The sequence below is a fragment of the Montipora foliosa genome, chromosome 2 (genome assembly GCF_036669935.1).
Source record: "Montipora foliosa isolate CH-2021 chromosome 2, ASM3666993v2, whole genome shotgun sequence".
Lineage (NCBI taxonomy): Eukaryota > Metazoa > Cnidaria > Anthozoa > Scleractinia > Acroporidae > Montipora > Montipora foliosa.
The window spans coordinates 18,355,925-18,368,950 of NC_090870.1; the positions used below are offsets into that span (position 1 = coordinate 18,355,925).

At 40.6% G+C, this 13,026-nt stretch overlaps 1 protein-coding gene and 1 pseudogene across 6 annotated transcripts in view; one reads left to right on the plus strand and one right to left on the minus strand.

Moving 5' to 3' along the window:
- The window catches only part of LOC137992596 (calcium homeostasis modulator protein 5-like), an 18,119-nt gene extending 14,383 nt beyond the window's left edge, over positions 1-3,736 (minus strand). For 3 of the 6 annotated variants that reach the window (XM_068838014.1, XM_068838011.1, XM_068838015.1), the window contains exon 1: positions 3,169-3,397. In XM_068838014.1, the coding sequence (XP_068694115.1) occupies positions 3,169-3,227 (59 nt within the window). In that variant the 5' untranslated portion in view covers positions 3,228-3,397. The other 3 variants (XM_068838008.1, XM_068838013.1, XM_068838012.1) reach the window with 3 other exon arrangements.
- Positions 3,737-6,528: 2,792 nt separating this feature from the next.
- LOC137992597 (uncharacterized) lies at positions 6,529-11,605 on the plus strand (annotated as a pseudogene).
- Positions 11,606-13,026: the final 1,421 nt, after the last annotated feature.

The following is a 13,026-nucleotide window of genomic DNA, read 5'->3' on the forward strand; positions in this document are numbered from 1 at the left end:
ACTTTGAAACCCATCTCTGAACACTTTAGCCCTTTTATTCGGCCAGCCCGCCTAACCAGGCTGGCTCGCCTCATATAAACAGCCCCTTTAGGAAGTTGATTGATTACTATGAAGAAGAGTCTACCATTACGTAGCTTAAATGTGTTACGGCAAAAACCTGTCTTTATTACCAAAATTAAAGGGGCGTTTGTCCAGAGAAAGATCGTGCGAAGAGTTGCTATTACCAACAAAATCCTGCTTTAGGAAATGTTCGTTATATCTTCCTTTCTCTTTATTGGTACCACCCTTAAGATTTTACCTCGCGTGTTGAAAGGTGAGAATTTCGAATGATAACCATTTTTGAGATCCATGTCAAGCTGAGACTAAGACTAGACCGAATACAAAAATTATTCTGAGTAACCTCGTTTTACAGCCAAGATTCTTTCAATTTTACATGAGCTAACGAGGCTAGTCACGCTAATTAACAAAGAGAAAAGAATAATTTGCTTGTGGCGATTTTTGCATTCGTCCTTGTATAAATCCAAAGCAGACCATCTGGTCAGCGGCATATTCGGCGAACGTCGCCTTGACGACAGATTAGCATGCCTGTGGTAACAGAAAATTATGATTAACAAAAATTATGCACTTCATTAAATATCACGCAATTCCCGAAGCAAGTACACTTTATAATTAAAACACAAGAATTGCCTTGAGCCTTTAGAACATGAGATAACATCCTCCGAAATCGGACGCTTTATTTTAAAACGTTTCACCGAACGCAACAGAAGGCTTGCGATGACGACGACTATATTGAGGAGTTGAGACGGCTACGGGAACTTTATCTCAAGGTATACGTTTACGCCATCATTTCACCATTATTCCAAGTTTTTCGGCGTGAAATGTCAGCAGCAATATTCCACGAATAAAATTGGTGTGAACGGTGAGGTTGTTTGGGAAGAAAATTAAAAAAATTATCGTTGGAGTTACGTCCTCTCTGCAACGTTTGATTTAATCATTTCACATCGGCGTCAGGACGAGAACAACACAGGGGCACCCAACGTCAATTTTCGGGAAATATCTGTTCGGAAGACGATTTGAGATCTAGAATTTTCGGAACAGTTGTTGTCAATTTTCTTGCTTGCCTGCCTGTCCTAGGATATAATTCAGTTTATATTCAGTTTATATTCAGTTATATTCAAGACCTAGGGAACCTTTCTTTTGGCTGAAATTTTCGAAAAGGTAAGTTTTGATCCCTATAATTTTCGGATAACTAGACTTTCAGCTAGGAAATCCGAACAGATGCCTATATTTACCGTTTAAATAGGAAAATACGTTTAACAGTACTATGCTTAAGTGGTTTTGAACTATATTCTCGTTGGGTGGCCCTGACAACAGAGAAATGCCACCAGCAAAATATTTACCTGAGACCGGGACGAACTCGGGACCGGTATGAGTTCGTATAGGCCTACATACATTACGTTTTTTGCGATTTATCGGCCTGGCAATGAACTCAGACAGGTCTGACTTCTCGTTTGCTGGACCGCGACGAGAAACTCTGTTACCGGTCTGAGTTCGAATTGTTTCCGTGTAAATGACAACAAATCTCAGACCGGGCCCAGAAATATCAAGCCTGTATGATTTTTGGTTAGCGATATATTTATTAGACAAAAGATATCATTTCGTCCCGGCTGTAAAAATTTCTTACCGGTACAAGTTCATCGTCCGGGTGTCATGTGAATACCCGCTAAGACGTACGTGCGGGGCGTTCAAAGTCTTTTCCCAACCATTACTATTACGGGACGGAGTACACTAAAGGAACCCTACAATTGTAGGTATCAGATACAGAAATTAGAAGATAGACTTTCAGAATTGAAAGAAATGGTGTTTTTCCATAGATCCGCGGAGTATTTGGTTCTAAGCATTTATTTCAAAACGGTTAGTCTTTCGGTGATTGCGTTGACTAAGTTTTGAAATGTGATCCTTTCGTATAGCAAAATCGACTTCTTTAGTTTTATGTTATACAAAAAATTATCTTATCAGTTTGTAACTTAGGGCCAAGTCGCACTAGAGGGCAATTTCGGATTTGTTCAGGACAAATCTGACTTCAAATCGGCCAGTGACAAAAATATTGTCCGGAAAGCTACAGTCGCACTTGAGAACAAAATATGTGAACGAAACATCACACCATGCTGTGAGCGTCGCGAGTCAAAACTCGTGTAGAAGGAGATGGGCTGGGAGTTCCACCTGACCGTTGAATATATAAGGGATAGGCATCGGATAGATCGATCCTGGTGGATATTGAGGAAATTGTTGCCCCATTTCATACGGAAAATATTGGTCGCCCGCGCCTGGATTCATGTTGTTGCGAAATGAGAACGTTATCAATTTTACCGTGAAGTCTATCGCATAGAGACTCTGCTACATATCACCTGTCAAATCATTTCCGAATCAAGACACCCTCGCTATTGTTTTCCAAGATTTGTTTCAGTTTGGCCTGCTCCAGAGGTAGTCGACGGCATCTTTGAAGTTTGTCCGTCTGCGACCAAATTTTGTCCTTCGGTGAACAAACCAGTCGCACTTGGTTTTTCATTGTGATGACAGATTTTTGACATAAGTAGCAGTTTTGTCCTCTAGTGCGACTTGGCCCTTAGCATAATGTTATTCCACATGGAACTACAAAATACATTTAAGATTGGTTGAATGTGATAATACTTAAAGCCAACCAAAGCAACAAAGGTGCCAAATTATTCGACCCTATGTAAAGACAGGAGGTTTAAATAAAACTGAAAATAGAAAATAGCTCTGACGTGTACATGAACTTAATTATAATTATGCGATAAATACGTTTTGGTCTTAGACCTTCACGAATCATTCGCTACCTATTTATTTAACTGATTATAACATTAAAGTAATGATATTTATGAAATGATTAACAGTCTTCAGGTTATATTCAAGACCTAGGATGTTCCAAACTCCAAAATTTGTTTTTGTTCAAACTGTATCCACTAAATTGTGGCAAACAGATTTTAGCGTCGTCCAATTAATCGCGAGTTACCATACACATGCTGGAATCCACCCTACAATTTTTTTCGGAATGGGATATGAGAAGCTGTTGCAGGCTTTGTTCGCAAGCTACATGTTAGGCGATTTCATCCCTCTGACCCCTTTTTGCCGGCATTTCTTCTTTACCTTAGTCTAAGACTGTAAGAACAAGGACAGAGAGACTGTCTGCAAGGATTGTCGTCCATCTTGAGCCAAGATGCCGCGAAGACACTCGCATGCTTGCACAAATATAATACCTACAAAATCTAGACACCTCGAACGTGCTGTCCGTGACCATGAAATCGAATAATGCTATAAATAACATCCTATTTCGCTTTTATTAATAAGGCGAATAACAAGACGTGATCAAAATATATCAAGATTGCTTTACCCCATCCCGTTGCATTGGACGAATATACTCATCAGCAGCAATTGCAATTCGACGGATTGCGGCTCATGTCTTGTGCATTGCATCAAGCGAACTCCATGACAGGCTCCTCTAAGATAACTGATACTCTTTGCAGGGAAATTTCATACTGTCCTCGGGTAATTCTGGTTACACGGCAACGAGTGTTTTTAAATTGCCACTTACTTGTACGTGTTCCAAATAGATTAGTCAAGGATTTGTAAACAGGAACACATTCCATCTTACAATATCATGTTCAGTCAATGTTGTTTATTAAAAAATGTGCTTACGTGACCATTAGCAAGGAAAACGTGTTTTCTTGGTTTTCAGAACATGTAAGTGAAAGTTATCCAATCTAGTCATTTGAAGTTATCCCCATAAAATATAATGTCTAGAAAATGGATGACAGTCATGGAATGTCTGGCCGAGTATAAAAGGCATTGCGGTTGGCATGTCTCGTGATGTTGTCACTGCTCACAAGTCACGCATCCCTATGTTTTGGTTGAAGCAAGCCTTTTTCGAATGAGGTCACGCGCTTTTCAGGAAGACACTCTTGAAATGCGTCGCAGGCTGAAAAATTAACTGCTCAAAATCAGAACGATGTAGGTTTTTAAAATAAGACATGTTTTAAATATTAAACCGAAAAACTGACACATTTCAAAGCCCTACACTTTGCTTGAGCGAAATATTACTTATAACATAAAATAACACCTATTGTATTCTGGCTCGTTCTTCAATGAACGCCGCCGAATGCTAACAAAGGGCAGTTTCTCCCCATCTTCGTTTTACCAAAGTTGTCTTCAAATGAAGTACTTCAATCGAAATGATCTTTGCGGTGCGTGTTATTTTACACCGGCCTAAGCGCCTTTAAAAACTTCCGGTTGCAGAAAACTTATACTTTAAACCCCAGTTTTAGGAACAAAGACCGGCATTCATTTCCTAGATTTTAAAACATGGATTATATGAATAACCCCTTTCTTCATTCCTTTTCTTGAGACGTTGAAATCTCGCTGATATGTTAATTGCTGGGCGCAAAACGGAATATGGAATTGTTTATTTCGATCAAGTCACGTACGCTGTACATGTAGAATAATTTCTTTTCAAATGCCAACAACTGACTAGGGAAGACACGTGATTTGATTTTGCCCAACTCTTTGCCCCTCGGACAAAATCACTCAAAAAAATATAGAAAATGTGGTTTATTTTGTCAATCTGTGATGCGGCTGGACTGGAAACTCGAAAACACCAGACAACTCAGACAAATGCACTCATTTTGGCCATGCATACTGCAAAAGGTCCGAATTCGAAGGGTAAGAGGGATCAAGAGTCCAGCGAGGCCAATTTGGGTAAATCTTATAACTCCGCTACAAATATTACAAGTTTCCAAAAGGAAGAAATAGCGGCTGGTAATCGAGCCTAGGCAAGATGTCCATAAATTTGAATCAGAAATTCTATAAAGTCGCTTCTTTGCGTTACTTTGCAAAATTTTGTTTGCAAGTTTATTATGGGATTTAGAAGTAAAGTTTACTGTAATGATCAAAGCTTACATTGTTTCACCAAACATCGAGAAAAGATCCCCCGTACGACTGCTTTTCAAAGAAGATTTTCGCCATTAAAATACTTAGTTCTGATGTGAATGCCCTCACTGCGGTGCGAAACCAGAAAACCGCGAAAAGATATGTTTGATGGAGGGCAAATGGGTCATTTTGACTGTTACCGGCTTTCGAAGTCTTAACAAAGAAACAGCTTGACATCAAAACAAGAACCGAATTCTACGTTGCATAATCTTTTTAGACAAACATTTTCAATTAATTCACCTAGATATCTTATGATTGTGGTCTTGTCCGATGTACGTTATTCTATTCCTGTTTCGTACATACGATATACAGCAAAGACAGCCCTTTGTAGCGTCTCACCGGCTAAGCGCTTAAGAATCCTATACGATGCAAATGATATTTCAACCCCAAGAAGAGTGACATCTTACGTAACTTAATCCCACTTTGAGGAAAATATACAACTGGTTCAGGAGACAGCATTTCATCGACTTTTCTATTTCAATTACAACTCACTAGACCGTAACGACCACAACTTTAACCCATACGTTTCTACACAGCACACCGGCGAGAAAACCAAGCCTATTTTTATGCACTTTCAAGCTCGACAGGAAGTTAAGAGTCCAAACAATACTTGATAGCACATGTGTTCTCTTTCACTGCTTGGCAATAGTATATCTCCACTTTTTTTAGACAAAATGCAATATATTCTGAGTTCTTTTAATTCACACTTTGCGTTACTACTTCCGTTCCAGATGTTGCGTCTATAAAATTGGCTGTAAGATTCATAAATTCATATATTTCATGGCGTGGAAAGGAAGACAAACACTCCTGACAGCTTAAACAATTCGATGGTTTTTTCTCTGCTTGCTGACACATGGTAATCACAGACGTGACAACCTTTAATGAATTTTTACACACTGATTGTTTTGTACTGATTGTTTTGTCGACACAGAAAATAAATTCCAAAAAAATACCTAGTCGGAAACTCATCAGCATTTTTATTGGAGCACAGGGCGAAAATAAAGAAAATTTATTCTCCTTTTGTCCGATTTGCTGTCTCCATTTCGCTAAACGGAGCAATTACAGAATACCCCACAACACCTCGCCACAATTGTTTCCTCTAGGCGGTATTCTTTCTAGAACGAGTCGGAATACAATAGAGCTTATTCTTATTCAATGACATGCAAATACGTCGCGGGGCTTATGCAATTTAAATATTTAGCCGTCTTTTATCACGGGCGAAAATGAGAGTTTTCTTTGTGTAGGACCATCGTGTAAGTATTTTTGCAAGGTGTAGTTTTTTAGGAAATAAGATATTTTCTTCCTTTAGCACCAATAACACGACTGGAGCTCTATGAAAAGGCCTTAGTCACTATAGAACAAAATTCAAAGCGAGACGTGACATTTGGTTAAAAGCTCTTCAGTTAGTGGCATACCCTGATTGGGCAATTAATCTTCTTCCGCGTGCTACGAATACCCTAGATATAAACACAAAATTTGAAAAAGGCCTTAGTTACAAAAACTCCACACGGAAGTATTGACTCGGTATATATAGCCTTAACCCGCGGTGAGTCATGTTAGTTGATGCTGCAGCTCAGGCAGAAGACAGCTAATTTGTTGGGCTCGAACTGACGAAGTTAGTGTCTCTGTACCTTGCGTCTGCTTTTCTAATTATAAAGGAAATGGAAACGGAAGAATATTTTCGCTACGATTCTTGGTTAAGGTTTCTTTTGTCGCAGGATTTTCCTCAAGATTTCCATCAACAAGGTAACGCATGCATGACTTGACATTATCTAAGGAACTGCTTTAATCACGTAAGGTCAGATTGGACAATGGACAGATGTACGCAATCTGAAGTAGAAAAAAAAACTCGTTAATTAAGGAATATTCATGATACATTCGATAGTTTTTTTAAGGGCAAAATACTTCGAACATAGTACATAAGGGGTACTAAATATCTTAAGTAAGAGCCGACAACGTTAGATGTTTTTTCAATCCCGTCCCCAGGCCCTTTCTCCGCCGAAGTTGCCGGAACGTGATCAGCTCTACAAAAAGGCAAAAGTAACTTTTGACGACTTTTTTCAATGTGAAAGGAATGTCCATGGGGAGTTTTTATAAACGGCATTACTTTTGGCGTGACAGAACCACTACGTTTTTTTAAAACAGCATTTCTAGCAAAGAAAGATCGAATAACAAAACTTCCGGTTAGGTGGACGGGTAAAGATAACTAAAACTACCCTCCCCACCCCTTCCCAGGTTGATCAGGCACTTTTGTCCTTTTTCATATCACACCCATAAAAAGAACAGCAACAACAATAACACTGACTCAGAGCATAAGTAAGATTTTCTAAGAGCTGCATTTTCTTTACTATTCTTTACGCCGCAACTTCTTTGGCACAGCAGTAGCCTTTGACCTAGCAGCAGTTATGTAACGTGTAATTTTAACCTCTTCCGCTTATTTTTTTTACTTTCCGGAAATTAAAAATGCTCTGAATAACAAAATTCAACAGGAATGTTTACGCCCTATGTTGAAGTGGATGGGAGCACGTTCAGACAACTGACCTGTATTCCATCCCCCCCTGGTACACGGCCAGGTTGTCTATTCTGCTCTCGTAACCATTAGAAATTCAATTCCCAAAGAACTGGTTTCTTTGCAAACTAAAATAACCGCTGCCAGAGTTTACAGATCTCATTCGCAGGTTTTTTTTTTCCATTTTGTAACAACTGTGCACCTGCATGATCTGCAAAGGATTGGCAATAGGGCCTCCGAGGGAAACCTAGGGACTCTTCTATTGTTTTCTTGTTTGTAGAATCAAGACAATGCAGGGACTCGATAGACTTCCTACCAATTCTGAAGAAACCAAAAGCAGAGATATTTGACTTGCCACATGAAGACCAAGAAAACGAGAGAGACTGGCCTGTCATTAGGAAGAATATTGGTCCTTGCGCACCGTCACGTCTGTTGCCAAACCTGGAAAAATCATCCAAGGCGCAAATAATTCAAGACACAAAGGTTAAAGTTCATTTTCTTGGGTTAAAAAAGGTAAGACATTTGACTTTCTAGATGTTAGCACGAGTCTGCGTAGAAAGCAATCGAGCAAAGGGAGCGCAAGTCTTAGAACCATTTCCTTACTGAAGGGGACTGGGACTGATTGCCCAAAAGGTCGACAAATTCCGTTTTAGCGTGCGCGTTCACCCAAGCACTCTGTGGTCAGGCGCATCTTACGAAGGCAGCGTTTGTCCTGGCAACCCACGCCTTCCGTTTCAGACTTGACGACACTCAAGCTGCGGCGGAGTTTTACTTTGAGATATACTGAAAATATGTAAAGAACAATTATAGCTTTCCCACGTGCTATTCAAACCAGAAATCAAGCATCACGAGCTGCAACAAGCAAGTGCCACATGCGTTATTTACAAAAACCTCTCTTGTGGTCGGAGGGCAAAATCCTCAGGTTCCAGAGCAATGTGATAACTCCTCGCGCGACCCCGAAGCCCATATTGCGCAAGCTAACACTCCTCAATTCCATTGTTTTTCCCCAAGGGGTATGAAAAAGTGCAAAGTCGTGTGAACCGACAGTCGAGGCAACGGCTAACGGATAGTAAAGTTCGCATAGCGGTTACAGCTGATGCCCAGATCACTCAGGTGAACGTGTATGTGGAGAGAGCACCAATGGCAGCTGCTTTGAGTGGTGACACTACGGGCAGAGTACCGCTGAAGGTTAAAATGGGGCTCAAGTGGCCAACAAGGTGGGTGAAAACCGACTGCAAAATTTGACAAAGTGACTTAAAGATGAGAATACTACCACATCGAAACATCTTATTGCTATAGGTTAGACTATGAACTGATTAAGCTTACTAAGAAACGATTATTCGCCCGTTCGAACGAGATTCTAAGAGATAGAGTTTTTTCTGAGGGGTTAACAATTCCTGTTAAAATATCTTGGAAGACCAGTTAACCTAGTTTGTAAAGCTTTTCTCCGCCGAGAGTTAAGGCGCTGAAAATGAGGTTGAACTATGTATTGTTGTCGTACCCAGGGTCATTCCGAGTGAGGAGAGAGAGATGACAAGATATTCAGTTCCCGCCACTCAGTGGAGATCCCCTCCCCCACCCTTCTTTACGATCCCAAGCGAATTTTCCGATCGCATTGTGGAATAAGAACCTGTTTTTATCTGGGACACTAGTCCCCTTAGGGGAAGGGGAAGGAGAAGGAGGGGGAGGGGGTGGATGCAACGACGTACAGGAAAGGCTGGCAGAACTCTTTTTCAGACTATTTAAAACCGCTAATTTCATTGAAGCGGTCTAGGATGCAACTCTATCGTGTTTCGGATTAGGCTCTGTTTCTGTTGAGTACTTTTTTTTGACCCAATCACGAAAGACGTTGTCACAGCTGCGTTTTGCTTCACGATGCTGAAACTAGAATAACTTCCGGTCATGTGGCTCGTGAGCAGCCTTGTCAGGCCTTGACGAACTCGTAACAATCGAATATTTTTCGGGCGATAAAGCCTAATCGGTTATCTGTTAATTTATTTATCTCATTTTCGATGTTACAGCAAAATTTATCGGTGGATCTCGATTCAGTTTACATGTCCTCTCAAGGAACACCAGTTTACAAGCTTTCCACAGTGGATGCAGACAGGCGAAACAGATTTCGTCTAGTGGTCACCGCTTATTTCATCGATGGGAGGGGATGTAGGTCTTTCGTGAGTCCAACTTTTCTGTTACGCAGCCGCAGACCAGAAAGAAAGACGTCCTGTTAGCGTAACCAGAAAGCCTGGAATGAAGCCGTTCATCGGAGGCGAAAAGGGGAATGGGTATTACTGAATTACTCACTCCTAGGTCCCCGCTTGTTAGTGTTTGGTCTCGCAGAGTGGATTACTGAATGCTTGTGATGCTATAGCCTGCGTCAAATGTTTATGAACATTTGGAAGTATTAATTTCACCTCAGAAGAGTGCTTGGGAAAGTGGTTGGGCACGTTTGAATGAAAGTTAAATGTTCATGAACGTTTGAAACAGTGCATGGTGCCGTTTTTTTAAAAACATGTTTTCTTTCTTTTCTTCCTCTTACCTTTGTTCATTTAATGAAGCAGTGAAGCTACAATCCTGCGAGCATGCTCTCCGGGGTGATGGGAAAATATCAAGATTTCTAATCGCTCGCCGCTTTCTCCTAGAGGGAGAGGGTGCTCGAAATCTCAGTAGCCAATGCCAGGAACCCATGACTAGGAGCGAACAACTCCCACACTTAATCCATGTCATGGCATTTTTACAGACCAAAAAAAAAGGCAGTTCCGGTTCGGTGACGCTTTGACGTCCGACTTAGTTTCCTGTGATTGGTCATTGAGCTCCCGCGGGAGGGACATTTGCAGGAAAGACGTTTCTAAAAATAACTAGGTCTGTCAAAACGCTCGATGAAGAAGTCAATTCGGAGTAATGCTCTTACTGATGGGCTCCTGCCAATACTGATTGCCTTAAGCAATTTACAGGACTCATTTCCTACTGTATCTCCTAATTTACGCATAGCCGAGACCCAAGTCTATGTAGATTAATCAAAGGATCGCAAGTGATTTCCTAGAACCTCGTTTTATCGCATAAGTTGTATAAAGACAGATAGAGGACTCTTGGTTGCAGTCAAAAGTTGGAAAGAAACTATCCCAGTTCTTGACAAGGTCCTAGCAAATTAGGAAACAGGAATGAACTTTTGCGTTATTTAATACTGAAAATACGAATGGAAACAATTCTTCTTCGGACAGAAATGCCCACACTTGGATTCGAGCGAATTTGAATAAGCGTCACGAAGTGTCCTTTTGCTCTTTTCCCCAACTTCAACATCACTCGTCTCTTGGAATACACTCACTTACCGTCACAAAGTGTCCCCCAAGTGCTGCTCATCTATTTAACGATAAATAGCTGCATTTACCCTAAGCTTTGGTTTGCATCCACGTAATGAGACGGCCATCTTGGTGTACAAAACATTAGAAAATGACCCCACAAGTTTTGCATAGTACTAAGAGTCAAATTCCCAAAAGACATTTTACTGCATTATTTCTGTACACCAACATTGCCACCGTGACGTTACATGCAAACCATCAATTGCTAGAAATAGGTAGCAAAGGAATAGACTTTAGTAATGGCACACTTATGCCGTGGATAAAAATTGGGCGCGCATCTAATTTGGTACATTTCTGGACATAGGTGTGTTCGGATACCATTTTTATCGCAATCGTCACCATCGTCATTATGATCATCGTCGTTATTGTCAACATCAGAGGGAGATCATCAAAGGGAGCTTCTATCTCCAATACTTGGGCTCGGAGTCAACCCTTTCCTCAGTAGATTTATTTATAGAACGCTTCCCTTGGGAGATTCAACACGCTCACTGATGTAAAAGCCAATCAAAACAGAGCTATCTCAGCGACAAGGGAAATCTGATACTTTTCGCTGGGAGAAACCTGTTCCTAAAAGAAAGTTAACTCGGAAAAAGTTGACTCAAAGAATGAGCGGAGACTGAGGCTGCCCTTCATGGCGTCATTGCGAGTATCAGAGTATTACAGTCGCCTTTAATTTAGTTAGACAGCAATGACCAGAACCAGGTTGCTGACCAGCGGTTTTCGTTAAAACAATGTTTCGCTGGGGGTGCCTCAGTCTCGCGGGGCTCAGAAAACCTGGTTGTGGTCATTCTTATTTAAGGTTTTTTCATGACAGTCACAGTCGTTATTGTATCACACGTTTATTTAATAGTATCTCCTTCACGAGATTACGTGCTTCAAAAAACACGCCTTAAAAAGCCCGATTTGATAATTCGGTCTTAGGCCGAAAGGAATCATCTTAAGCATCCGGGTAATATGAGAATTTTCATTGTTTTTAAGTTGAATTTTAATACATCAAATAGGTTTGTCAGTCCTTGGTTTGTACGAGACTGAATATTTTAGTGAAGCCCAGTTTTTATTATTGCTTGTGTATAGTAAATAAGAGTAGAAATTTTGACAAAGTCTATAGAAGTAAAAGTTATTTAATAACCTGTGGTACACTTCGGATGACTGCTTTGTAATCAAATTTTGAATTTGTCCACACCTTTGACATTACATTTATTTCTAAATTAAATGTAAATAAATTTTCAAAACATAAGAATGGTCTCCTGTTGTTCAGGCAAGAAGTATCCTTGACCCAGAAAAAGGAAATTTAAATGAAAAAGCCTGTTCAGACTGAAGCCAAGCCGTATTGGAGCTTTAAGCCCGTTTTGCCGGTTTTCACTAGCGACGCAAGCACACGCATGAGCAGCTTACGCTAACGAATGTCGACATCAACCATGCCAACCGCAATTTTGTTCAAATGCTCAGACGCGGGGAATCTGGAACGAGTGCTTAAATAGAGCATATTCGTATTCTCAGTATTGGACTGGAACTAGCTTGCAATGGAGGCTAATGCGGGGGAATCTTTTCAAATGCAAATCCTTTTTAATATAGGACCCCGCATTTGCCTCCATTGCAAGCTAGTTCCAGTACAATACTGAGAATACGAATATGGTCTATAGGCCAGACGTTTCAAAAGGAAATTTTCGATCCTTGTGCTTATGCTAGCGTCATCCCCAGTTTTCACGGTGAAATTGGCGCTGTTATGCTTGCGTCGCTGGCGAAAACCAGGCCTTACCCCCGCTTGAGCCAAGGGGGGAGAAATTCCTAGCAAGGAGAACCAAGGAATTAAAACTTTGTTTTAGTTATTTTGATTCGGGCGTTAAGTATTTATGAGTCAATGAGTCAATGAGTCATGAGTCAATGAGTCAACCAGTTAGTGATGTGAGTCTCATTGACTCATGACTCATTGACTCATTTGACTCATAAAACATGCGTTCTTTTGATTCAAAGATCCAGAAATATAGAGCATTTTCACTCACGTGACCAGCAGCCATAATGGCAGTTCAATTCCCGGAGGATTAGTTTGGTATGTACCATCATGGCCGCCATTTCTTTGTTTTGGAACACCAACATGGCTGCCGTGACGTCATGTAAAAATGCTCGAAAAGAAATTCCTCACTGAAATTAACTTTC